This window comes from Sceloporus occidentalis, unplaced genomic scaffold, assembly GCF_023333645.1.
Source record: "Sceloporus occidentalis isolate IW3139 unplaced genomic scaffold, rSceOcc1.0.p SCAF_67, whole genome shotgun sequence".
Lineage (NCBI taxonomy): Eukaryota > Metazoa > Chordata > Lepidosauria > Squamata > Phrynosomatidae > Sceloporus > Sceloporus occidentalis.
Window position 1 is genome coordinate 4,018,852 of NW_028317047.1, and position 27,875 is coordinate 4,046,726.

At 38.3% G+C, this 27,875-nt stretch overlaps 1 protein-coding gene across 1 annotated transcript in view; it reads left to right on the forward strand.

Annotated features, from left to right (window-relative positions):
- Positions 1-27,875, forward strand: part of LOC149286664 (POU domain, class 6, transcription factor 2-like) — a 275,293-nt gene that overhangs the window by 214,830 nt on the left and 32,588 nt on the right. Inside the window, exon 6 of the mRNA XM_089493834.1 lies at positions 18,980-19,126. Within this exon, the coding sequence (XP_089349960.1) occupies positions 18,980-19,126 (147 nt within the window). The remainder of the gene's footprint in view (positions 1-18,979; positions 19,127-27,875) is intronic.

Sequence of the window (27,875 nt, forward strand, 5' to 3'; positions counted from 1 at the left end):
GAAAATCTACCTATGAATTTCTAAGTCTCAGTTAATGATAAAAAGAAGGAAGGCTAAATAGTTAAGACAATAAAGTGTTTTACCCAAAATGGTTTGGCTGTGCATTTGGCTAAATAGGCAGTAACATTTTTTGTTTGCTTCCTTAACCAGTCTCATTATAGGCACCAGCAGGTAAGGGCAAGACAATATTTGTTCCGTTTCAGGTTAAATCGATTGGAAAGGGTGCCATTTAATATATTTTTTCTACCTCTGAAATTTAATGTCTATGAGATTTTCAATAAAAGCTTTTAGCTTTTTGTTCCCGCTGCACATTCACACAGCTGTGATCATACACATACAGTAAGAGACTTCTTTTTTTCTTCTTCTAGCTAGAACGTTTTGCGAGAATGACTAAAGAGTTCAGGAGAATGTGAAATTTGCTTAGGTATTAATGGGTTGATCACTGAGTTAAAGCTAGGCACACTTTTCCCCCCCAGAATTTGATTGATTAATGCCTCTGGTCTTCACACTGGAAGCTTGGATTTGACTCGAAAATCCAGCCAAGTCTTTTACTCTGAAATTTATCTTAATTAGATCTGAAAGACCTGTCACAGCAGAACAGTCGCACCGATTAAAATGAAAAACAGGAGAAATTACTGATCAAATTAATCATAATGTCGGGGTTACAGCTGTAGGTCTGATGTAATTTGCCACTCCAGTGAGTTACATCAGCGCAGGCGAAGGAAAGGGAACTGTTTTCTGGTTGATTCGTAACACGTGCCAGCTTTGGGCAGCTCATCAGGAAGCTTATTCCACCCTTTCTTTTGGCCACTTTCCAGTGGCCTAGGAAAGATTGTGCTACATATTCTAGTAGCATGAAGTACCAATACTTTCCTTCAGTGGCAATTGAGTGGTTTCACTTGAAATAGTTTTTAAATAAATAGTTCAATTAATTTATATATAAACAAAAATAACATAGTGTTATAATTTACAGCTATATTAAACGTAAATAATTTGCTTTGGTCACATCTGTATCAGGATAGCGTGAACAGGTTGAAAAAATGTGAGTGCCTTAATGCAATGGACAACCAGCTCAGGCATTATTGGACAAAGGTGGATATTGAAAGGCTATTTAAAAGACAGACTTGAAACCAGTATAAATGAACCACAATTCCATACGGCCTACTACTTACTTACAAGTGTCCAATTAGTTATCTAATGATATGCAACAGGTGAATTTGGAGAGGTTAGCTAATCTCTAAACCCCTTGACATAGGTGTAAATTTCTCACTAACACTAGTCATTGGTAGAATATGTTTTATAGGATATTATTATGGTTTAATACTAATGGGTGGCACCAGATGCAAGAAAAAATAATTAAGACAGATTGTTTGCTTGGGCCATGTAGAAGACATCTATGATCCACTTTTACACTGGATTCAGAGCAAATTTAAAACCGGTATTGTTTTTTTTTTTTTTAACATGGCAACACTAAGAAAGAAAATCTGAAATTTAACCACTGTGTAAGTGAAGAGAGAAAACTTTTTAACCCCTTCAGTCCCCTATGGACGTACTGGTAAGTCCATAAACGCATCTCAAGAAACCACATGTGGGCGTACAGGTACGTCCTGACACATCCCTGCTGCTACACGGGAGATCAGGCTGTCGCCTGTAACAGCTGCCGGAAAACTGTTAGTTTTAAATGCCCGAACGTGTGATCGGGCATTCCCTTCCGGGTCGCGTGACTGCTGATGTCACCTGGAAGGTCATCGGAGGACAGGATATTCCCTGTCACTAAAATAATACAATAATTAATAATAAAAAAATAAACAAAAAAGTATGCATCACAGTGACATCACTGGCATTAATAACATGTTCAAGAGGTCCCTGAGAGGACCTCTAACCATACTGCACTGATAACAGTGCATTTTTTAAAAAAAATTAAAAAAAATTAAAAATATATAAAAAAGATAATAAAAAGAGAAAAAACCCTTACATCCCATTGCCCTAACACAACACCTAAAAAGTATAACCCCCTGCCCCCCTTCACAACCCCGAAACCTGTTACGGCAAAGAAACCCAGACAGAATTGTTTAGCTGCATCTCCTGGATAGGGAAATACCCCACATCCTTATTTTTTTTTCTTTCTATAGGGCCATATCCATCCCTTACATATAGTACCCTATAGTGTAGTATTTTTTGTATTACACATACCCTGTGCAAAAAAATCGTAGGAAATAATTTCTGTGGCCACTTTTGACAGTGATTGGTGGCCAAATAGCTGCATGACAAATACCCTTGATACGATAGTCTAGGTTGTCTGCTTTACAGAAATATATAGTTTTGTGGGTATTTTTGGTTTATTTGTTTAAAATTAGAGCTGCAATCCCATCATACCTAATGTAAGGAAAGGGGAACTGACATACCGCAAAAATAGCAAAATTGCTCCGGTGCTTGAGGTGCTAAAAACCCCTGGAATTGAAGAGGTACATATAACCAAAAGTGGTATCTAATCTCCACTTTTGTGAAGATATGATTGTAAAGCCAAAGCTATTCACATCAGAAACAGTATAGGAATTATAATAACAAGTTGATCTCCCTACAGCCTTCTTACACGCTTTTTAGCACTTACAACAATTACTTTTCCCTTATAATGTATTTATTATACTGTTTATCTTATTTTTATTATTGGCATACATTGATATTTGTTCTTAGGTCTTGTTTGGTCAACTGAAAGATCATTGATATTAGTATTTTATAGAATTGTTGATAGCTTTTTTTTTCTTGCTTTTACATGTCTTGAAGACTAAGGCATTATCAATATTACTAGCTAATTGTGATGGTAGAGTCAAGTATAAGCATTGTTTATCAACGCAGTAAAGTAACATATTTTGTTTCATAGGAAAATAAGACAAGAACAGCTACCAGATAAGTTAACTCATTGGACACTTGAAAGTTGGTGTAATCAATGCTGACATGGTTTGAAAAGCTTCATAAATTAAGTTATGAAAGATTGAGAATAGCCAATTTAGAATTTTTTTTTTGTTTAACCAAGACTGGAAATGTCTTTCTTACAGATCATCTAAAAGATATTTAAATTCTGTTTCTTATTAATCAGTAGAGTCATGGGGACATATACTAGAGAGATTAACCTGGTTAAGTCTATTTATAACAGTATTGACACCACTTGTCATTAAGCTTGAAATAAACATTTTATTTTCATGCATTTCCGCTTAATATAAAATGTGCTTTTTTTGTGGCAATTCAGGCACTGAAAGGGTTGAACAAAATATGAGTTCAAGTACATAAAACTAAGAGAGAGTATTATGGCAGATACATCTAGCAGAAGATCAATAGTAAAGCAGTTTTTTTCATGATTTATTTTCCTTCGTCCTAAGCTGTAATTTCTTGACTTTATAAAACAAATTGCCCATTCAGGAAAAGCACAATCTTCTTCCACAATTCTTTTTTTTATCTGAATTATGAGTTATCAAGCATAATTGGACCAATCCATCAAATTTTTAGGGTTATGAGAACATCCTCAGCTAAGGGGATATAGGTGTTTTTTTGACAAATCATAACCATAAATACATTGAAACGAATAGTTTGGACTGCTGTTCGGCCATGGTCATCATCCTCATAAGGACTGGAATACTATAATTCCTAATATCCTCAGTTAAAATCATTAAATATAAATTAAAATCAATTAATATATTTTATCTTTAAACTAATCTTCTTGTAGACACAATAAAACATGGTTCAATGAGAACTATGTTTAGTTACCATGCTATTTTAAGTCTTAAAAGCTTATAAAATAACAATAATAAATGTATATAATTTGAGATGTTCCTAGAACAACTGTTTTCCTTGGTACGTCTCTCTATACTTTTCACTGTTCTTGGTGCATAACTTTCTTCTCATGCAGAACGTCACAGTTAGGTTCCAAATCTTATAATGTCAAACAAACCTATGTTGTAAATTGGGGATATCGTGTAAACAGCAATTCTAGTGTAAAGCAGTAATTGTGAGGCAATACTCTTTCTGTCGACTACTCCATTTCCCCACTAAGCACCTGATTTAATCTTTATACATAACCTGAATTCATTCATTAAAGGGTATTTTAGGAAATAAACAGCTGCCAAGATCACACTTGCGTATCGATAATTATTTATTGTTTTATATAGTGCCATCATATTCTGCAGCGCTGTACGATGAGGATATGACAGGTATTATATTAAAACAATTAGACTTAGAGAAATAACAGGTGAGTCGTGCACTGCTCAAACAAGCATACAATCTTTTAATAAAATATAAATAAAAATAAGCAATAAAATAAAAAACAATACAAGGAGCTTAGTGACATTTCAGTAATAACAGTGTAGAAAAGCCCTTACACCCCAATGCCCTAGCACTACATTTAAAAAGTATAAATCCCACAACCCCCAGACCCCTTAAGCCAAATGTATTAATACCCTATAGGGTACTATGTAAAGGAATAGATGTGGCCCTCTAGAACATAAGCAAGATATGTCGTTAATCAGGGAATGTTGCCAAACATAAATTGGCCATTGTTCATCAGTGGCACCTATATTGTAGAAGGAATTGTAAGAAAATTACAAAAAAAATGAAAAAGACTTATTTTTCCTGCAAAAAAAGGATGTATAGTTCAAGTGGATACATTGAACATGGAACAAAAGGGGAATAAACCCACATATGGTAAAAATGGCAAAAAATGCAGGTACTAGGGTGTTATAAACCCTGGAAGTGAAAGAGTTAGTCTTCAGAAATACTCATATAATATGGAAGGAAATAAGGTAATGTAATGTAAGCTTACTTTTCTTTTTTTGTAATGGAAGAGCAACATTTGTTTAGGCGCTTGAAAAATTCTATCCACACTAAATAGAATCAGATGCTTAATCCCAAAATTAAGGTTATTGCATGGAATGGAAAAATAATTACTTGCTATACTAAATGAATATTTTTTTTCAGTATTCCTAATGTAGGTATTTATGTAATTAAGAATAAATCAAGTGTGGATGTTGCTGTCTAAACCGTAAAATTAGATATTTGTGAATCCATATTGTAATGTAAAAAAGATTTGTGTTTAATTATTAGGTGCCTAGAAAGAATATACCTTAAACAGATTAGAAGCAACCAGTAATAGATTATAAATATGTATCAGACTGTAAATGCTACACGAAGAATTGTCATGGAAAACAATTTTTTGTTTTTTGAGGATGGAGGTGAGGGAGGAGGAATGCTTATAATATTCCATTTTTGTCTATATTTTTGTTCTTTCTTAATTACTGTTGTTAGTTTAAAAGGTTTGAGACAATCCTTTTGTGAACGAACAGTAAGCCAGTAGGGATGATGCTGGACTCCCACTTTATGAGAATTGCCGGGACTGCCATTTTACATTGACTTACAGGGGTCAAAATTAAACATTTTGTTTTCATTTGTATGTGTATTAAAATTAATTCACCGTCTAGTCTATGTTTAAGTGTTTTTTCCCTAATCCCTTTACCTCTGTTGTATACTCACCATTGTTATTTATGTGATAAGATTAGTCTGATGCTGATATTGTAGATATAAACCCTTGCCCTTCCCCAGAGGAGGATCTTCTACTATGAGAATGGAGTGGCTACCCATCTTGTAGCCGGTTTTGCTACAAATAAAATGGCAACGATGACCAGGGACTTTCCAGTGGACCCTGGTTCCCATTATAGTACAAAATTCCTGCTTCTTTGAACACCTATTAAACATGTTTCAACTATCTACTGTTGGTGTAGATGATCTGCTTACCCACGAAACAGACTAACAAAGGTTTCTATATAGTTCCTTTATCTTAATGAAACCTAGGCACAGTCTTAAGAGATTTGTGTATAACAACCTGGCAGTGGGATGGAGAGCCAGTCCACTGTGCTCCTCTGAATACTCTACTTCAGAGACCATATATAGACTGTAGAATGTATTGCACCTACAACACATCACAGGTTCTGCCTGAGACTGTCTTATCTACTAGTGTAGAAAAGGTAATGCTGTGTGTCCTAGATATACATTACAATACAACATACTGTAGCTCATCCATAAATAGTGTTTCTGTCTACAGATATACCTTGAATGCACATAAAAGGTGTATATATTCTGGGGTTGGTTAATATGGAGGGACTGTTCAGCTGAACCCAGTGAAGGCCTGGACATATCTGAGCTTCTGCCGTGTTCAGCAAGAGGTTCACTGAGGCTATGCACCTGATCCTAAGTTGTGAACCTGAATTGTCCCCTTTTTGGTGACTAAATCCTGCCATTTAGTCATGTGCTTCACTGTCTTTTGCTTTTGATCTCAAGTGTCTTAAAATAACTTGTATATGCAATTGGATCAAGGAAGGTTCCATGACAGGTAAATACTACAACCATTTCAGACATAAATACAGCCAAAATAACAGATTGGCTTGCTCAAATATAACTTTGCAAACCTTTAAAATGTGTCATTGCCATTTTCCTTTCCTATCATTTATGCTGTTGTGTTTTTTCCCACCTCACCTTATTAATCTTCCTTATCCTAGTTGGAAGTTCTGGGAAAGTTACAACAGGATCACAAAGACAGCATGCACCCTATGGTGAAAATAATATTTGGACATTGACTTAATGATTTAAGTGGTAAACTAAGTGATTTCAGTTTACATTAAAAGCGTAGAGCTACGAAGCCTGTAATTGTGAAATAACATACCATACCAACGTCAGCGGGACCCCCCACCCACGTCAGCGGGACTGCCCGCTTACGTCAGTGTGCAGTCCTGGCCGCGTCCCGCAAGGGAAGGCTCCGAGGAGCCGGAGCCGAGAAGTTCCCATGTATGCCAATACCTTTGTGTTGAGTTGTAAACAATGTACGAGTATATATGACATTGTAAGCAAACACTGTCCATTTATTCATGAAAATTCAGAACTGATTTCATACGCCAGGGTATTTATGTGAGCCCCATGGTAGATAACAGTAAACCTACTTAACTAAGCATGTTTATACATATAAGAAGAAGTGAGCTACATAAATCAGACAGACTTTCGGATAGAATATATATTTATATTTTATTTCATACACTATGTATGTTTAAGGTATTAGATTGTCTGTGTGTATGTATGTGTATGTGTGTATGTATGTGTAGAGCTCTCCCTGACCATCATCACACTCACTCACATCATACTCCATGTAAGTCATGCCCAACCACCATTATCATCATCATCATCATTACCATCACCATCCTCATCTTCCCCAACCATCATTTTCCATCCCAAAACAGTTCAAAACATGCAAATGGATGCTAGTTGTGTAGAATGTTGTCAATTGTATTAACCCTTTATTAGCCATTTAAAAGTGAACAGGATCATTAAACGTATTCGCCTGAAAACTGTCTTCTTTGCAATTTAACAATCACTTTTCCCTGTTTTTTATATGAATATAAGGCAAACATCAGTCACTTTTGAAGACATAGCTGTGGTTTACCCTTAAAACACAGGACACAAAACATTAATATGGCAATGCATGGAATCCAAAAAAAAAAACTTTATTGTGTTTCAGAGCAATTTTTGAACGAGCAGTCATTCTTGATGTTCTGTAAGGACTAGGGGTAAAATACAAGGTTCTGCAAACTATACAAAATAAAAAAAAGCAAATCTGAAGATACCATAGTCTGCCAGGCCTTTAGATGTGGCATAATTAAAAAAAAATTATAGAAATTTAAAATATTCTGGAAATTGAACTGTTGCATAGATGTTTTTCCTTCAGAAAAATTATTCTTAAAACGAAAAATGTAAAATAATATAATTAGACAATTTTAAAAAAAAATCTATCAGGCCTTATTGCTTTAATAAGGATTTGCATCCTGTGACCCTTTAAATATTGGATTTGCAATATAAAATACCAGTTATTGATTACATGACTATGAATGTCACAAGACTGCTGAATTCATATCTGAAATGTTTGCAATTCTCTCTGTAAAGAACAGAATGAGGAAAAATGAATGTAGAAAATGTTCAAAAACACAGTTTATCGTTTGTTAATATTACATTGATTAAACTTACTACATGTTTGCAATAAAGGTCCAGTTTTAAAGGGCATGTTTTTCAAACTCTTTGCATCTACTCCACTTGTTTTTTCCTGCTTGAAGTACTTAGTCTTACGTCCTTAGATTCAGGATAGCCATATGCCTATCCCATGCATGTTTAAACTCCCTGTGTTAACCTCCACCACTTCTGCCGGGACGCTGCTGCACTCATCTACCTTCTTCTCAGTAAGATAAACATCCCTTTCGTTAAATCTAAGTATCTGGCACTCTAATATCATGCAGCACAAAAGCAGACACTGCTTCATTTATGCCATTAAAGTTGTTCTATGTTTATATTTGATTACAATTCTGAGCAAAGAACTAAATCCCAGATTTGCTTATGGCTTACCATGCTAGATGGCACAATTAAGATTTGTCTGATTGGAGGACTACCTTTAAATGATTTGCATTTTATGATACCTTACAATCACAAAAAAATAACACCCATGCACATACCTGGGAACTCTCTGGGTTTGACCCAGAGATCTCCGGGTGAAGCACCGGTTCTCCGGGTCAACAACTGAATCCTCCCAGTCGCGGGAGCGGGGGTCTTGACATTTCCCCTTTAGGTGGAGGTGTTTCCCGTAATGCCAGTGTGAACACCCACTGACATCAGCGTGAACGCCCCCGAGGTCAGCGGGACTGCCCACCAATGTCAGCGGGCAGTCCTGGCCACGTCCCGCAAGGGAAGGCTCAGGGTAGCCGGAGCTCAGAAGTTCCCAGGTATGCCATTTTTACTTCAAATAGGTAATTTATATTACATCCTAATGCCACCCTTAAAAATACTTTAATTGATAATGAAAATGATAAAGGTTAAGTAATGTTTATATCAGAGAAAATAGTTAACTTCTATTTCTTCTTCTTCTTTACCTATAACTTTTTTTTTGTATTACTCTATTCTAATATAAGTTGTAAATTGATACCCACTGCTATGCAAAGATGTTCTTTTTTATTTGCTTTGTAAACTGTATGAAAAGTAGATGAATATATTATTTAATACATTTACTTGGTTAGCAGGTGAAAATATTCTTAATTGCGGAATATCTTCAGGCTATGGTGAATAATTAATAGAAATATATATATGGATAGAATAAAGACTTTCTGTACAAGACAGCATGTGAAATACATCATGTACTTACATGATCATTATATTTTATAACAACTGTTTAGTAATCTGTAATCATTGTAATTGTGATGTAAATTTAGACAGGTGATGTAATGTATCTATTGTACTACATTAACATAATATATATGGAAACACTGCACAATTAGTGAGTACCTTTAATTCTGGGAAAGGTAAGAATTTTTTGGGCTCAATGAATAATATTGAATAATTTTGAAAGGATTTACAGAACATTGAGTATAAAGATATTGCTTTTAATGACATTCTGGCACACAGTGCCTTAGATCTCTCAAGACGAGTCTCCATTAGCAAATGCTTTCAAATTAGTAAACATGTGAAACCTTTAGTCAACCACTAGGGAGTCTTTACAGACGGGTTTCGATTGGAGTCTGAGAGCAAGAATGTGAGCAGGAGGCGTTTGTAAGCATTTCTAATGGCATTTTGATGTACATGTGCAAAATTGATGTTGGAAGGATCATTGCAGAGTCCCAAACAGTGGAATATTGAGGACATATTCAGGTGGCAGTAAGATTCTGGCTGGGTGAGCCCAGTATATTTTCTCATGTCACAGTTGATTAGGTTCACGAGGAAGTGGAAAGAGTAAAAAAATTCTCTTATTATTGCAGTCTGCCGTATCAGCCTCTTTTTCCCTTTGAATGCAACATTAGTTTTTGTCCAGAACTCTAACTGCTTTCTATAGTTTGGGGAATTGTAAAAAAGCAGAAACAATTTTCCCAGCAAGGTTGACCTTCAGAGTAATGAAAAATGACTGGAATTTCTCAGTGTTTCTCTAAAAATTTTAGGTGAGAATTTTCCCCCCGAATAGGATAATATGCTTGTTTTACCCAAAAGTATGACCAAGGTGTCTGTTTGGCTCTTTCAACCTAATTTTTTTCATTCTTGAGATTACACGGACTGTTGCATCTGCTGGCCAGGTGGTAAACGCATCGAGAAATTACAGTAATACACTTTATAGCTCATATTATCGCCATGAATATAGCCCATGGCTTTTGCCATTAAATAAATACATATTTTATTTTTGGAAATAGCTTTTATTCTCTCTTGTTTTATAATAAGAAATTCACATGCTTACCAGTGTTGGCAATCTACGTGACGTGTATGGTAATTTTGGCTACAGTATTTCTTTGTGTATGATCACTTACTATTTTTTCATCTACTTGCCATAAAGACATAATCATATTAGCAATAATACATGTCACATTCCCTTTGTCACTTATTTACCTGCATAACTACATATTTAACATGTTACAATACTACATAATGTATATAATGTATACAACTGGGAATATGCAAAGCAGTAGGTATGTTCAAATATGATTATTGTAAACATGTTTATATACACTTTATGGACTATATTTAGCTTTAACAGCTTCTACTCTTTCAGGAAGGCTTTCTACAAGATTTTGGAGTGTTTCTGTGGGAATCTTTGCCCATTCATCCAGTAGTGCATTTGTGAGGTCCATTCCAGTTAATCCCTAAGGTGTTCCATGGTGTTGAGGTCAGGGCTCAAGTTCATCCAGACCAAACTCATGCAACCATGTCCTTATGGATTTATAGTGCTTTGTGCACTGGGACACAGTCATGCTGGAATAGAAAGTGACCTTTTCCAAACTGTTCTACAAACTTGGGAGCATAGCATTGTTCAAAATGTCTTGGCATGTTCCCTTCAGCATACCAAGACATTTTGAACAACGCTATGCTTCCAACATTGTGGGAAGAGTTTGGCGAAGGTCCTTTCAATTCCAGCATGACTTAAAATCCCATCCTTACAGCCAATTATTATTTTTTAGCTCACTTCAGCACTTTTGAAAGCTTTGTAATATCCTTTTGAAGAGCAGGTACCCAAACCTGAACTGTATATTCAAGGTGGGGTCTTATGATTGACTGTGAATCAATACCTCTTTGTATACATGCCAATATCTTACTGGCACTTGCAGCAGCTGTCTCACAATGAACACTGTTGGTAAGTTTATTGTGTATAATTATCCCCATATTCTTGTTGTTCAATAATTTCCTTAACACAACCCCATTTATTTTCCCAAAATACATAACTTTGCATTTTCCAACATTAAAACTCATCTGCCACTTGGCTGCCCAGTGCTCCAATTTGAATAAGTACCCAATGATGTACACCAGATGGCTCTGGGGCTTTATCTATTTTTTATTTAGCATTTTTAATTGTCCTATGTCAGCCGATCACAAATTTGCTGCAACTTTTTTTTGTAGGAGATTTTTTCCCCAAAAATCAAATCTGCAGGCATTGATTCTTCATTGGTATGCACAGAGGCAAAGAAATTATTTAAAACTTCTGTTTTCTCCTGATCTTCACTAACCAACTAACCAATTCCAGATTTTAATGGGCAAATAGTTTAATTCCTTAGTTTTTGCCATTAATTTATTTTTTGTCTTCCTGTCATTGGCTTTCCTTTTCTCATTATCTACTTTAGCTATGTGTATTATCTAGGTGTAGCTCATGAACCTACAACTTTCGTCACTTCTAGCTACTTTTTGAGGAGATATCTGAGATGTTGTTCGCATAGGGATATCACCAAATGTGTGTCCTGATAAAACAAGTGGTTGGCCAGCCAGTCACACACCAACTCAAAGCTCAATGCTTTATGTTAGTCATTGATTTATGCATATAAATTTTCCCAGAGACACAGGGTACCAGAAAACATCAAATTTGGGTCTACAATTGTGACAGTTGTGCAGAATCTGGGACTATAGTTTAATGTAGCTGTGATCAATATTATACTACTTTTGCTAGTGGCCTTAATTAAATATTTAGACAGCAAGAACACACATTTTCTCAGGAATATCTAAAAGTATGCTAGGAAAAACCTTATGTTGTTGCTCTTTAATTCTACATGATGAAACCATTTTAAATGGTCAATAACAAAAACATTTACTCATGTTGAAAAGTGGTTATGACATTTATGGATATGAAATGTTTAGTATATCACCTGTTTTCTTAACTAAAATAAGTCATTGCAGGGGAGAAGGCTTTTGAAAATAGGAAGCCATCTGCCTTTTATTTATGTGATCCCTTAGGTAACTGCACACAGTAGGAGTCATTAGGAGTTCTGAGTATTTCTATACATGTCCCCTCATTAGAACCCACTGTGAGTTATTTTCCATGGTAAATTGTCCTTGCACGCGATTTTCAAATCTAGCATTATAAAGATAGAGAGATATGATAGTGAAAGGAGGCTGTGTCAGTGACCACAAAAAAACAAAGGGAAACAGACTGGCAAGTATACAAGCAACCAGATATATATACAAGAATATAGAAAATGACTTTGGAAACAAAGACTTTCCAATGTCTGCATCACTTTCAAACAGTATTGGCACCGACAGTGTCTATAACGCTCGGATCCTCACTATTTTATATGAGTATAGATACAGCACCCGTAATGTCAGAGGAAGAACGTAGGCAGCAGGAAGGTATCGGCATATGGTAAGTGATAAAGTTTGTTATTATAACGCTTTAGATAACACTTGTGTAAACCTTACTTTTCAAGGGAATCTTGGTTAAACGAACATGTGGTAAAAATGGCAAAAAACTTACAGTATGTATGGTACTAAAAAGCCTTGGTATGGAAAGGGTTAAAGGATATACTCCTAAATACCGTATTTGCTCGATTATAAGACGACCCCCCAAAATCTAAATATTAATTTAGGAAAAAAACAAAAAGCCTAAATATAAGACTACCCTATAGAAAAAAAAGTTTTACTAGTAAATATTAATGCATGTAAACAATTTTTTCATATCTAATAAAAGCTATGATGAGAAAAATATATATATTTTTTATTTCCTTTTATTTGCCAACATGTCCTCCCAGTTATGCACATCTGCCCCCAGGGTTGCCACTCTGCCCCCAGAAATGCCTTATACCCCCTATTTGCCACTCGGCCCCATGATGTGCCTTTTAACCCTCTGTATGCCAGAGTGGCATATAGGGGGTTAAAAGGCATATCATGGGGCAGAGTGGCATATAGGGGGTTAAAAGGCATTTCTGGAGATATATATATATATATATATGTGTATATATATATATATAACTGCTAACAGCAATCACACTCCTATCAAGCCAAGGCAGCCAGTACATGCTGGAACCTGGGGATGATAGGAGTGTGAGTACAGCCTCCCTATGCCATGCTATCACCACCACCCACCTTACACATCCATGCTATCATACACACACTCATTCACAAACATTTAAATACTCATTCATTCCATCAATCACACATACTTGCTGAAAAACCCTCCCCCACCCCCTTACCTGAACTGCAGATCTCTCACTCGAAGACTTCTGCAGGGGCCCGGCTGTGCGAGCAACTTCTCTGGCCCGGCCCCCAGAGGAAGGAGGGGGGAGGCAGAGTTATGTTACACTCTACTAGCTTCCTGTTCTCCTGCTGCTAGAAGAAGAGACCCTGCTCGCGACCAAAGCACCGGTAAGCAGCCTGGCAACCTAATCGAGGTCTGATTAGAAGACGACCTTGATTATAAGACGAGGGGTATTTTTCAGAGCATTTGCTCTGAAAAAAACCTTGTCTTATAATCGAGCAAATACGGTATATTTGACTTTGCTGATATAGCTTGTTTTTTACACACATAACAATACATACATTTATTCTGTGCCGTTTCATTTATTTATATTGTGGATTAATGGATCTGTAATGTTTGCTAAATCTTTCATTTTCCTGTTCAATACACTAAATAAATCGATGTGTTTACAGATTAAAATGAGCAATACATATGTAATACCATGTGGCCAGTTGTCTTAACTTCCTAGTCTCATGATCTGTATGATTCTCCCCGTTGTTGTTATATTGTATGTTATACCTGTTGTTAAGTTATCAGTTGTTGAATCTAAAAGCTGTGTTTCCAACTAATCAAATAATCCCCATTCCTCATTGGAAGTGAGTAAATTTACCAATACTTGGAACAACAGAGAAACATAGAATTTAACCCCTTCAGTACCGGGACGTACCTGGTACTTCCTGGTTAACAGTCACCGGTAGACCGGGACGTACCAGGTACGTCTCCTCCAAAAAACGCCCCCACATCACCACAATCGCGGTGATCGTGGGGGCGCTGCTGCTGCTGTCTGCCCAGGAGTCCTGGGCAGACAGCACAGCCTGTCTAAGCCCGCCCCCAAGCCCACGATCACTCCCACGGAGTGATTTTGTAGGCAGAAACTGCGATTGCAGAAAAATCTGCAATCGCGGTTTCAGCTGCCACAGGCAGCTTCAGGGAAGGGGGGGTATTGAATGGGTCCCCACACAAGTGTGGGGACCTGATCCAACACCCCCCTGCTGCCTGATCGCTCCATGAGAGCGTCAGTGCAGCGTTAACCCCGCAGCATTGAAGGGGTTAATTCCCGTTTTTTTAGGGGGTTCTGCTGCTGGTGGTCTGCCTGGAAGCCCAGGCAGACCAGCAACAGCAAAAACGAGCCCCCAGAAGTCCTCTGATCAGTCCTGTAGGACTGATCAGAGAGACTCCTCCCCTACAATCTCCAGTCTATTGGAGATTGTGTCCCAGCTGCCAGAGGCAGCTTCAGGGACAGGGAGACAGGGTTCTTTGGTCTCCACATGAGTGTGGAGACCAGACCCCCCCCACCCTTCCTCAGTTAACCCCTACCCCCCTCTTCCTCAATTAACCCCTTCAATGCTGCGATTGTGTATGACCCCCATCGCAGCATTGCAGGGGTTAATATTAGTCCCCACGGCCTAAACCTGTCACTTACAAGTAATCTGATGAAAAAAAATATTTAAAAAAATGTAAATGCGCATGTTCCAGTTTTGCCCTCAGCATGAACCATGCATGTGAGGCCTTGTTGGAACCGGGGGGTGTTGGTGAACAAAATGTGGTGCTTTCTTCCACTGTTGCACATATGCTGTGCAAGAAATAAATTTTAACATTGAAATGTATTTGTTAAAAACGCAATAAAATAAATTTTCAGTGAACTTTGGCAGACATCAGTGAAGAAAAGGCTAGCTGAAAACTGTCAAAACTACCCTAGTTGAACACCTTGACTTGTCTACTGTTCATAAATATATACTTTTATGGGGTAATTTACAGCAGGGGGCTTCCAAAATGTCCCAAAAGGGATATGGGCCCAGGAAACCAATTTCTGAAAATTCCAAATGTGAAAACGAAAATGCGCATGTTCCAGTTTTGCCCTCATAGCTTCCTCAAAAAATGCATGAACCATGCATGTGAGGCCTTGTTGGAACCGGGGGATGTTGGTGAACACAATTTGGTGTTTTGTTCTGCAGTTGCACATATTCTATACAAAATATAATATAAAATCTAAAGCAACATTGCAACATATGCAAAAAAAACCCCAAAAATATAAAAATACCTCAAAATTTGGCAGCAATTGGCGATAAAATCCCTGTTTGAAAAGTGTCAAAATGACCCTAGTTGTACACCTTGACTTATCTACTGTTCATAAACATATAATTTTGGGGGGGTAATCAGTATCTGTGACAACTATTGCAGTTATTAGACTACAATGCCAGATTTGAAAAAAATTACATTTCAAAAACATGATGCATGCCTTGCAATATTTGCCCTATACTGGTCAAAATAGATAAAAATCCTGGCCATGTTGGGTGGTTTCCAAATCAGGACAAGTTAATGAATATATTTGGGATAATTTTTTCCTATTGGTTTAATGTGTGTACAATTTGTATACAAAACTGTAAAAAAATGCGTTTTTTTTTTCATTTTTCCCCCACTTTTTCCAGTTTTTTTTTTAAACAAAACAATGTACTACCCAGCTTACTATGGTTTCAAATGAAAGCCCTACTTATGCTGAAAAAAACAATATATGATTTGTGTGGGTGCACCAATTGATAAGAGAGAAATTACAGTTGAAGAAAGACATGGCAAAAACACAAAAACGGCTCTGGTCCTTTAGCGACACGTTAGTATCAAAATCCCGGTCCTGAAGGGGTTAATGCCAGGTAAGAGCAATTTGGCTTGTCTAGTCTGCCCATTTTTTTATGTAAGGACCTTAATCGTACCTTGGTCCGGTCTTACAGTCATATACCTTTCCCATTAATATTTATTAATTCTCGTTTGGTATTTGCCTCTAGCACTTTGGAGGCTGCCCCATTGACCTAACACCCTGTCAGAAAAGTGAAGTTCCTTACATAACAGCAGAGCCTCTGGTCTTCTAGTTTTAGACCATCAAGTGAGTTCCATGCAAGCATCAGTCAATAACCTTTCTGAATCAAAGCCCTGAAGCGATACAGTTAAACATATCTCTCCTTCTTTGCACATTCCTGTCTTTGCCAAACTTGTAAAAGCATTAAGATAGCAATCTCAATGACCCAGCTGCCACACTCAAAAGCACATCCCACTGTGAATAATGATGTCCAAAAATGCATTAACATGCTCACTGCTTACAACCATTACTAATACAATCTTCCCTGACCTGTCCACATTTCAACATATTTGTCAATAAATATCCTGGCCCGGATCACAATTTAATGCAAGAAATATGAAAAATTCCTTCTAAGAGTTCAGATTAAAAATAGAGACTGCCCTTAAATGTAGATTTTTGTTTTTTTAAATTCAACCTGCATTTTAAAGGAATACTGTATTCAGTTCTTGTTTTCTAAGGCTTTAGCTAGTGAAGAAAAAAATAAAACCTATAAGCTATTAAGAAATGTATTTAGTTATGCTAAACACCGTAAAAATAACAGTTCCTTGTGGCCACTCTAATAAGAGAATGCCCAAAGCTGATTAGGAAAAATCTGTATTTAAAAAACTTTGCTCTAAATTATTATTAAGCAAGAAAAACAATGCATGCGATCGACATATGAGCTATTTCCAAAACTATTTTGCTATTTTCCAAACACAAACTTCAGAGTTTTATAGAGGCCTGAACAAAAGCATGATTCTAGAATGTGCTCAGCAGCCTGTCCCTAACCCTTTACATGAGATTCATGACCTATGTTGAAGAAACATTTCTATACTTCATATTAAGAAAGAAAATTCAAAAGCTCTACCAAGAGATGTAAAAGTGTTCAAAGAAAGTAGTTATCTCCAAGGAGAGAGATAAAAAATACAATTTCCCACCGTGTAGGATATAGATTCATTTGTTGGATTTCAAGTTACTTATGGCAGTTATTCCTAAAAAGGAAACCAATAATTCTCTTTCTGTTTATTATTGTTGTTGTTGATGTTCATCCACTATTTATCCCCATGTCTAACAGCTTCATTAGCAATGCCTTGACAAAAAGACGAATCCTTTTTGTTAATACTACACAGTGTTTAGAATCATTTACAGAAGAACAGAAAAAAAAATTATTAAAGGAAATTACGATTTACAATAACTAATACATATATAATAGGCTACAAGCTTCTGGTAAGATCATCCAAAAAAGTTTTAGATAATTCTTATCGTTTAGGTAGTTTTCAAGTTTCCCAGTAAATTATTGGTCACAGTGGATTCTTTACCTGTAGGTGATGTGATGCCTTTTATTAGACCAACACAGAAAATATATAGAATTACATCACCGTTCACCATCTCTCTCTATTTTTACCTCTTGTTGAAAGATCTCAATTACCCGACTATATAGGCATCAGCATTTATTCCTTAACTCTTTCAGTCCCTTATGGGTACGTCCAAAAAACGCATCTCAAGAAACCCTTATGGACGTACCGGTACGTCCTGACCTTCTTGCAGTGATGTGTCCCTGCCACTACATGGGAGATCAGGCTGTCGTTTGACGCTGGCTTTCTGTTCTGCTTCCCGATCTCCTGTAACGGCTGCTGGCACGAGCGCTGGAAAGCCATTAAAGTTTAAAATGCCTGATCGCGTGATCGGGCATTCCCTTCCGGGTTGCATCAGTACTGACGTCACCCAGAAGGTCATCGGAGGACAGGATATCCCCTGCAGTGTCTGTCTAGATGACGCACTGTGATCTCAATGCAGAGGGAGGAACCATGTTTCTCACTCTTCTCATATGCTGAAAAACGAAACAAAAAGAAGTGTTAGTGATTTTTTTTAACAATAAAAAAAATCACTAAAATAATACAATAATAAAAAAAAACTATAAAGTGAGCTAAGTGACATCACTGGTATTAATAACATGTTTAAGAGGTCCCAAAGAGGACCTCTAACCCTACTGCACTGATAAGAGTGCAAACATTTTTTCAAAATGTTTTTTCAAAAAATAAAAAAAATAAAATAAATTATAAGAAAAGGTAATAATAATTAAAAAAAGAAAAAAAACATCCCATTGCTCTAGCACAAAATCTAAAAGGTATAACCATCTGCCCCCGTTCACCCACCCCAAACCTGTTAAGCCATAAGTATGGAAACTACTACCCTATAGAGTGCTATATGTAAGGGATGGATATGGCTGTCTAGAAAAAAACTAAAACTAAGGATCTGGGGTATTTCCGTAATCAGGAGATGCAGCTACACAATTTTGGCAGGGTTTCTCTGCTGTAACACATAGCCTGTGATGAAATCCTGCTGATTTAACTATGCATTTTCCAAGATAGCCCAGCTCTTCCCGCAGAAAACGCACACTGGGGGTGAACCTCCATAATATATACTGGAGTCAAGGGGATATAACCACAGCTCTACTGCAAACCCTCATCTTAGCTCCCTATTCATTGAATAGACCCATTTAAGTTGTAACTAACAAGTAGATACATTTTACTTTTATGTTTTTATAACTCAGTAAAACAATATGTTGGTGAATTGGGTTCATTTTATCTGTTTTCCAGATGGTTAACAATCCTTTAACAAACCAAGCAGCGGCGGCGGCAGCAGCAGCAGCAATGGGCTCAATAGCAAGTTCACAAGCCTTCGGAACTGCACTGTCAAGTCTCCAAGGTGTTACAGGTCAACTTGTCACAAATGCACAAGGACAGGTAATAAATATTAGTAGATATATATAAATGCACATTTGCAGTTCCTTCAAACTTGATGTGGCAAACAATACATAGGAGGACAAATACTATTAAAAATGTTCTTAGGGGTAAGATGGAAAGATAGACTATATGATTCAATCAAAAACAATGCTAGTGGTAGAAGGATGAGCTGTTCATTTCCACCAAATCTGCAAGTTCTTTCCATTAACATGCAATGACTCATAAATTTAATGTGAGTTGGCAGCACCATATCAATCTTCTAAGTAGAGCACCGGAATACCCAATGCTCAGCATGAGCATGACTTGCAGTGCCGAGAATCACAATCCCTACTACATGTAGATTGTGAGGTGCTACTTTAAGTCCAAGGGCAGTGCTGCAGGGAACAGGAGGATATTGCAAATTAGCACCGATGGGAGTGTCAAGAGTTGTAGCTAAACATGGTTACTTGGAAAAGCGCCTCATATACTGTATGTATCTAGTCTGGTTTGTGAGAAACTGCACCCAGCAAATCTGAGCAACTAGCTTTTAGTAAAAGTGACATATTAAAAAAAACATGTAGATAGTATTATTTATTGCACTCTTTCTCACTCTTACTCAGGCTGTCTTACACTCACACACGTTCTCATACTCTCTCACTCTTACTAATGCTCCTTCACTCACTTACTTACACTCTCTATCAGGCTTACTCACGTTCTGTCATATTCTCTCAATGTCTCCCCCTACCTTCACCACAGACTTCTTCCATGTCTTCTCTCTTGCAGCTCTACTTCTTTTCTTGCCTCTTCTTTTTCTTTCTACTTTGTTCAACTGCTTCTCGCTAGTATCAGCTCCATTGACCAGGCCTTCCAGAGTGCTTCCTCAAAAGGGTAGAGCCTCCACGGTCACCCTCTTCCCTGATTGAAGGAACAGGGGAGAGGCTGTCTACCTTGGCTTTGCCCTTTTGCAGAAGTACTTTAAGAAGACAGAATAATGCAGACCGATTTCTTCCTTTTGAGGAAGCATTCCAAAATTCAACAGAGCTGATCCCAGGGGAGAAGTGGACAAAGAAATAAGACAGAAGAACAAAAAGAGGCAAAAGAAGAGGTAGTGCTGTGGAGAAAGGAGACAGGGACATAGAAGCAGTTGATGGAGAATGTAGGGAGACGGTGAGAGAGTGTGTGTGTGAGAGTGCACAGTCACACTTACAGGAGGTCTGTCTGAGGTCTAAGTGAGCCATACATTACGTTTGAAAGAACCTCATGTGGCTCTCAAGCCGTGGTTTGGACACCCCTGGTCTGTATGGTCATGATGGAGCTGTGACCAGGCTTCTGGTGAAAGAGATTTGTATTACCAGAAGCCTAGATTTTATTGTTTCCTCACTCACATATTTCCCTTTATGTGATACTCTTTGCGACCCAAGCTTCTGTATCCCTATTTAGTCCCCTGTTGTCCCTCTATTCTAGGATCTCAAAATGCTTGCTGGGTATGAGTATATCAGAGTGTTCTACAACCCTTAAAGTCACAACATAGGTCTGGAACAAAATTGTTCATAAATTAAATTGTGTAAATAACGTGAATATCTCTATTTTTTTTAAACAATTTCATAAATGGCACAAATCAACGGGACACATTCAAAGTCTTGCTAAAGTTCTGCCTCCTAGCCGCACCTCTAACCACACATTCCAAAAACAAAAGTGTCACATTTATTTCTACCTGCACCCACTTCATCTCACATTATTAGACTTTTCCCTGCAGCTCAGATATGTTCTCTGAGTGGCATCATCTTCTTAAATCATGTTCCAATTATTTCTGTCATTTTAAGCTCAGCTTTGTAAAAAAATAAATAAACTCCCTTTATTTATATTGCACTATAGTTGTAATTAACCATATAGGTCGTATATAATACCTTTAATAATGGGCCACAAAGATGCCTTACAAACGATGCTATGCAAACATAATAAATTATAGTGGAAGTCTACGGTGCATAGAATAGACCCACAGTCAGGTCTTCTCTTAAAGAAGCATTTTAGATTCAGCTATTTCAACTGAATACAGCATTGTTTTGTATCAAAGTAGCTGGCATTACTTTCTCATACACCTTACATGGTGAGGTTTGCTGGCATTAATAACTGCTATTACCAACATGCTTTTTTCATTTTTGTTTTATGTTATTCTAATTAGCTCTCATTATTCTAATCAAGAATAATAATATGATCAAAATAAGTTGAAATAATATACATTTTTGTGACTGTAAGACTTAATTGTTCTTGGTTTCAGATTTTCACAAATGTGCGGAGAGATTATTTATCTGCATTTTCTTTATGTGAAGTCATGATTTTAAAAAAAAACGCAATTCTACTTATTTTGACTTTTAAAAAGTACTGATTATTTGTTTATTTGCAGGCTTTCATATATTGAGTGTCTCCACTTTGCCCCTTGGTTTTGGTGATTCCTCTTTCTTGGGAAAATAGTAAACAAAGATACATATGTGATTGTGCTACCCCATTTTTAAGACACAGGGAAAATGCTGACCTTGTCATATTTATAGGGTGGGTACAAAATTGTTTCATCACCATCCTGGGTGTTGAACGATGGAGCTTGTCAAAGTTAGACCATATCTAATGAATCATCCTATCTCAGGTGCACACCGCACATATTAAAAGAGGATTGTATGAACAATGTGCCCTCTACAATAACCTTTCAATGTCTACTTTAACCCATCTTTCAATCCCTTTCATCAAACGATCATCTCATACAGCAGATCTTAAACAGTGTATCTTCAAAGGCTTCTGTGATTCCTGATCAGGTTAAATGTTGACAACAAAGAAAACCATGGTGTGAAATATGTGTAACCAGACATCAGTTTGCAATGGAAGATATCATTTCTTATCTGTGGCTTGGAAATACATTATTTTCATTAAGCAACCCCCATTATGATGATGCAAATTTGCATTGATAACCTGTGTAAAAAGCTATTCCTGTGTCAAGTTCCATTGCAAGGTCATATTTTATACAACGCTTACACTCAATTTTGGTAGGTAACCTACAAGCGCTTGGTGTTTTTGTTTTTATTCAAGTAGCACCAACATACTATATACATATAATACACATAGCATGCATATAAAAATATAATTTAAAAAATAATTAGTTCCCTAGAATTTACAGTGCGTAGTATGAAAGAGAAAAAAAAGCATGTTTTGCTTTAGAAAATGGAACTTTTGCACAAAATGTAGGTTCTTGACCAATGCTCAGGCCATGATAATGCACAATTAGCTGGCAGTGCTAAGTAGATGGAGAGGCTCTGTTGATCCAATTAGATAAGATAGAGAGAGCTTTTGTACTCATTATTTTGGTGAAGGAGGCACACATTTGCTTTCTTTGCTTCTTGAAGGTAAATTGTGCTAATGAGGCCTGATGGATTTTTTTTACTACTGTGATTGCAGGAGAAATAGAATTGATGGCCTTTATAGTGTGTCTGGTGCTGACACTTGGTGACATAATCGGGTCACAAAGCTGGTCAAAGCCAATAAAGAAAGCAATTTCTTCTTCCCTCATTACTAGGGTACTTTATTTACTTGTAGGCCTTAAACAAACTGCTATGGGCTGTTTTGTGTTTTTTTCGGAAGCATCATCTCTTATACACAGAGGTTAATGAAACACAATGTTTGCTTTTCAATGCGACTTTAATTAAGGCATAGTACAATGCAGGCTATTCAAAACCAGTGGAGGGTTACAATTAGACAAATGCACTCAATGAGGAAAATATATAGAGCATTCAAGCAGATATACATATAACGTTCTAATAATAGATGAATATTTACCCCATTATGCTCTGGGGGAAAAACCCCAAATATAAGCTTCTGCTTACTCTGGGACACTTTTAACATTTTCCAGTTATTTTTAATGACACAGAAGTAGTATCCTAGGAATTTATTTATCTGCCTATCAATGTACATTAGATTTTCTCAAGTATCAATTAGAGGCTGTATTTTCACAATCATGTATTGGAAATATGAAGAAGTGATTGAATAGATATTAGCGTGTCATGTCATATTTGTCATAATGTAGAAAATTCCAAGGCATGCCATACATAATGATGACATTAATTACCCTATCTATTGCAGTGGACGTGCAGGACAAATAAAATACAATGAACTATATCCTTACCCTCTGATGTTCATAGTCAATTACCTTGAAGAACAAGTGGGCAAGATAGAGTAGATTTCTAAATTTGTGGATTTTTTTTTTTATTATTGAACAAAGATAACCCAGATAAATCTGGCCTTTAGCGAATGAACCTCAAGGTGTTTGTTATTCTATTAAAATATATATTTGGCATCAGATACAAAAATAAAATTTTGCAGACATGTCCTAAGCCACCTAATCTGTAATGCTTGATACAGAACCACAATGTATACATAAGGTCACACCATGCTGCATGTATTAAAATTATGCAAGTTTATTATAATTTTATATTTACAAAGGAAAACGGCATGGAAGTGTTGTGTTTTTATTAGGGTTTTAAAGGCAAAAGTAGAATTGTGTTTCAGCTCAGTTACAAGTACAGCATTGTAAAAGTGTTGGAGTACTTCATGGGAAGTAAGAGGTATAACTCATTGTATGAAGGTAGTGAGGGCCGTGCTCTGAGTACTCATGATCCCACCAGAAACCAAACCTCACCTCCTCAATTAACCACAGACACCGTTGTATGGATGGTAACTGGGCATAGCTTTATTAATTCACACAGCATACTTCATATAAGATCAACAAAAATCATGAATGCATAAATAAATTAAACGTAGCACAACATAATTCAGAACCTAAAGCGTCTTTGCCAGTCCACCTTCTATTCAGGCTTTTACCACCAACGGTATTCACCTCGTCCATTAACTGTCCACCATCCAGTGCTAACCACCGGCCAGTGTTAACCTCTGTGGGCATGGTAATCATCCTTATCACATAAGTGGTTAGGGGAGGATTGAGACCTGACATTCCAACTGCAACACCAACTCTATAACTGACCATCAAGGACACGCCAGCCGCCTGCTGTAACAAAGAAAATGCAGGGAGGTAGGGAGAGATGTAAGTTGATGCTAGCTTGCTTTCCAAAATGACACTGTCTAGGGTCACCAGAAGGGCGGCAATTATCACCTGAGGACACCCCAACAATATGACAACCAATCACTCACTCTCATACATGTGCTATGTCCATTAAGCTATGCTAATTCTCAGGAGCCTTATCAATTGTAGTTTTTTTTTAAAAAACGCACCATTAACAGTGTTGTCATCACTTGCATATATAGCCACTGGTAACATCTATGGTAAAAACTACACAGGTTATTCTACCTGTACGAAGCAGGGGTTTTGTGCATTTTATGTGCTTTTTGACTGTGGTTTCAAAAGAGATGAACAGAGCACACTGAGGTTTTTTTTAATTTTTACAAAAGCAGGTGTTTTTGAGTGGGTTTGCATAGTCTTACAGTGCAATTTTAAACTTCCCAACTCTACTGTGTGTTATGAAGGATCATCACCAGTGACTTTCAAGAACCCCCCATTAACTGGCTAGCTTAGTCATTTGTGCAGAGGTTGTCGCATAGGATTGACCCTTCATAGTGCAAAGTGAATTCTGGTGAGTGGAAACTACAATGTTTTTCAATGCCTAACTTTGGTGAATAAACCCTTTAGTCTATCTCCTCTGTTGCGTAAGCTGCTCGTAAGTATTCCAGAGAATGAAAAATAGTTTGCGATAAAACAACTTGAAAAATGCCATGCAGAAATGCACAACAGTGCCTATATTTTGTTATAAGAAGTATTTTACATTGAGAGCTATGTATCCATGAATGATTTGGTATACTGTGGGTTTGTATACTAGAAATCTTATTGCGAAATTGGTGAGAAAAAAATTGTAGGATATAGACACTAGGCATACCAGTGCACATGCTTGTGCCCCTTGGTGCTTTAATAGATAATCTGTCTGATGGGGTACATAGCTGCTGTAACTTGCCAGGCAGAAGCAGCGTCACTAGAACAGCGGTGTATACCACGATAAGTGGAGCCAGGAATCTGACACGTTTGCGTATCCTAGAGTGAGTGTGTATTTTTCTGCCCAAGTGGAGCAGGCGGCAAAACCACATGCCTAGTTGACCCAAAAGGTTCTAATCCTGGGTCATCTATATAATTATAATAGTCAAGCTGTACTGCTGTCTGTGTCTGGATCACTATATAATGACTACTATCACTATCTACCCCCTCTCCCCACTTTTCTTACTATCTACCCCCTCCACCTTCTACGCTATCTACCCCTTCTGACTATCTACCCCTTCTCACTAGATACCCCCATCTCCTTCCTTTCTCACTATCTACCCCCTATCCCCCTTCTCAATATCTACCCTCTCCCCCGTTTGTAGTTCATTTACCTTGTAGAAGTCCTGCTGTGGGAATGCGAGGCCTCTGTCTCGCTGCTCTTCTGCGGTGTGCACTGCTTCACTGCTGAGTGCCGGAATATGACGTCATGAGTGAGGGGCGCCCAAGCAGTTGCTGAAAATGTATTAATGAGCGACCGTTTGGTGCCCCTTACTCTCCTCCGTGTCAATCACAGCTGCACAAAAAAACCACAGCGTTTCAGTTGGAGGGGCTCAAAGGGGGGTATATGTGTGGATCACTATTGAATGAATGAGTGTATAAGTGTTTAGGGGCAGAAATGGGACAGGCACACTACTTAAGAGGCAACGGGTCAGGATTGGCACAGGCAGACTCTTTCAGGGGCTTAGGAAGCACAGGCAGGCTGTTTCAGGGACAGTGGTGGCACAGCCAGGCTGTTTCAGGTGCAGAGGTGGCACAGGCAGCACAGGCAGGCTGTTTCAGGGGCAGAGGTGACCCAGGCAGGCTGTCTGTTTCAGAGGCAGAGGTGGCACAGGCAGACTGCTTCAGGAGCAGAGGGAGGAGAAGGTGGGTCTACCCCAACACCATCTACGTCAGGACGTAGTCACTTACTGGAACTTCACCCTGGACATAATGGAATGGATCCTAGAGGAGCAGCAGGCTCTTCCCTCCATTACCTCTGAGCAGAACATTGGGGAGTCCAGCCCATTGGGCAGAGGAGAATGGGGATTAATGGGACAACTGGTGGCGGTCCGGTCCTGAGGCCATTAAGAAATGCTAAGCAAAGGAGAGTTGCAGGAGTTAGAAATGGAAATTCCCAGCAGCAGTGACCATAGCACCACCAACATGTCCAATTCCATATCCCTTGCCATTACCTCCTACTACTGACCCTTCTAAGTTATTGGGACCAGAAAGCTGTTATCTCAGTGGTCCAGCAGTTATTTTCATGCTCACCCACCAGTGTCCAAAGAAAGACAAGACAGCTCTCCCCACACCAGGTGAAGCAGATGACTTGCAATGGCCACATGCCTTACTAGTCCTACCACTCCTTTGTCTCCTTCCTTACTTTGGGGGATCAATTATTTGAATGTGTCAAAGATTGTGGAAACCCAGTCCTGTATCAAATGGCTGGATATGTCTGTCTGCCATTGCTTGCCTTGGCCCAGTGCCCTACTGCAGCTGCTCCTCTGTCTTCATTAGTCTGGGGATCATTTCCTTTAATTGTTCGTATATTGTGGAAATTCAGTCCTGCACCAAGGGTCTGCATGTGGATATCAGTGCCTGCTCAAACCACATACCTTGCTACTACTGCTCCTTTTTTCCTTTTCTTACTCTGGGGTGGTCAATCCCTTTTTTTCCCTTCTAATATTGGCGGAAAATTCAGTCTGGTAACATAAGGCTTAATATGTCTGTTTGCCAGTGTCCCTGTTCCCTTCTTCTGTTGCTGCACTGACACACACGAGGACACACCAACACCCAAACACACACCAGGACAGGCTCTGCCACACCAACACCCAAATACACACACCAGGACAGGCTCTGCCACACCGACACCCAAATACACACACCAGGAAAGGCTTAAAGATTTTAAAGCAGCCGATGTATCTAACAGCTGCAATGGTATCTCGGTGTTCTGGCCCATGGACTGACAGGCCCACCGCGGGTGCTGCTGGCTTTTGCCCTGCATTAAAGAGGGCCCTGGCGTCCTCTTGTGGTTTCTTGTGCCCTAAGGAACTACAGTATACGTCAGACATATCCTTCTGTATGCAGGGCCGGCCTTAGGGGTGTGCGACCACAGCGCACATGGCAACAGGGGCGCCGTCTGGGACTTAAATTTTTGTAACTTTATTTAACATCCTCCACGCCCGGGCAGGGGCGCTGAGCAGTTGCTCGTGAAGCTTTCAGCAACCGATCGGCGCCCCTCACTCTCCGTGACTCCGTGCACCGCGGCAGAGCGGGAAGACCGCTGGGTACCCGGCAACAAGGTAAGTAAGGATAGGGGTAGATAGTGATAAGGGGCAGGGGGGTAGATAGTGATAAGGGGCAGGGGGGTAGATAGTGATAAGGGGCGGGGGGAGGCAGTGAGAAGGGGCAGGGGGGAAGGCAGTGAGAAGGGGAAGGGGGGTTAGATAGAAGGGGCAGATGGGGGAGATTTTTTTTTTTCCTTTCTTTTTTTTGGGATGGGGGCGCCATAGGAGTAGTCCGCACAGGGCGCCAGAACACTTAAGGCCGGCTCTGTCTGTATGTACTTTTTTGGCACTATAGAAAAGAACTACTAGTTCAACACCCAAGGCAGCTAATTAGCTTATATGGTGAGAACAGCTATGCTATATTGCGAGAAGGAATCAGTGTGACAGGGCCAGGCTAGCTTGCTCATATGTTTGTGTG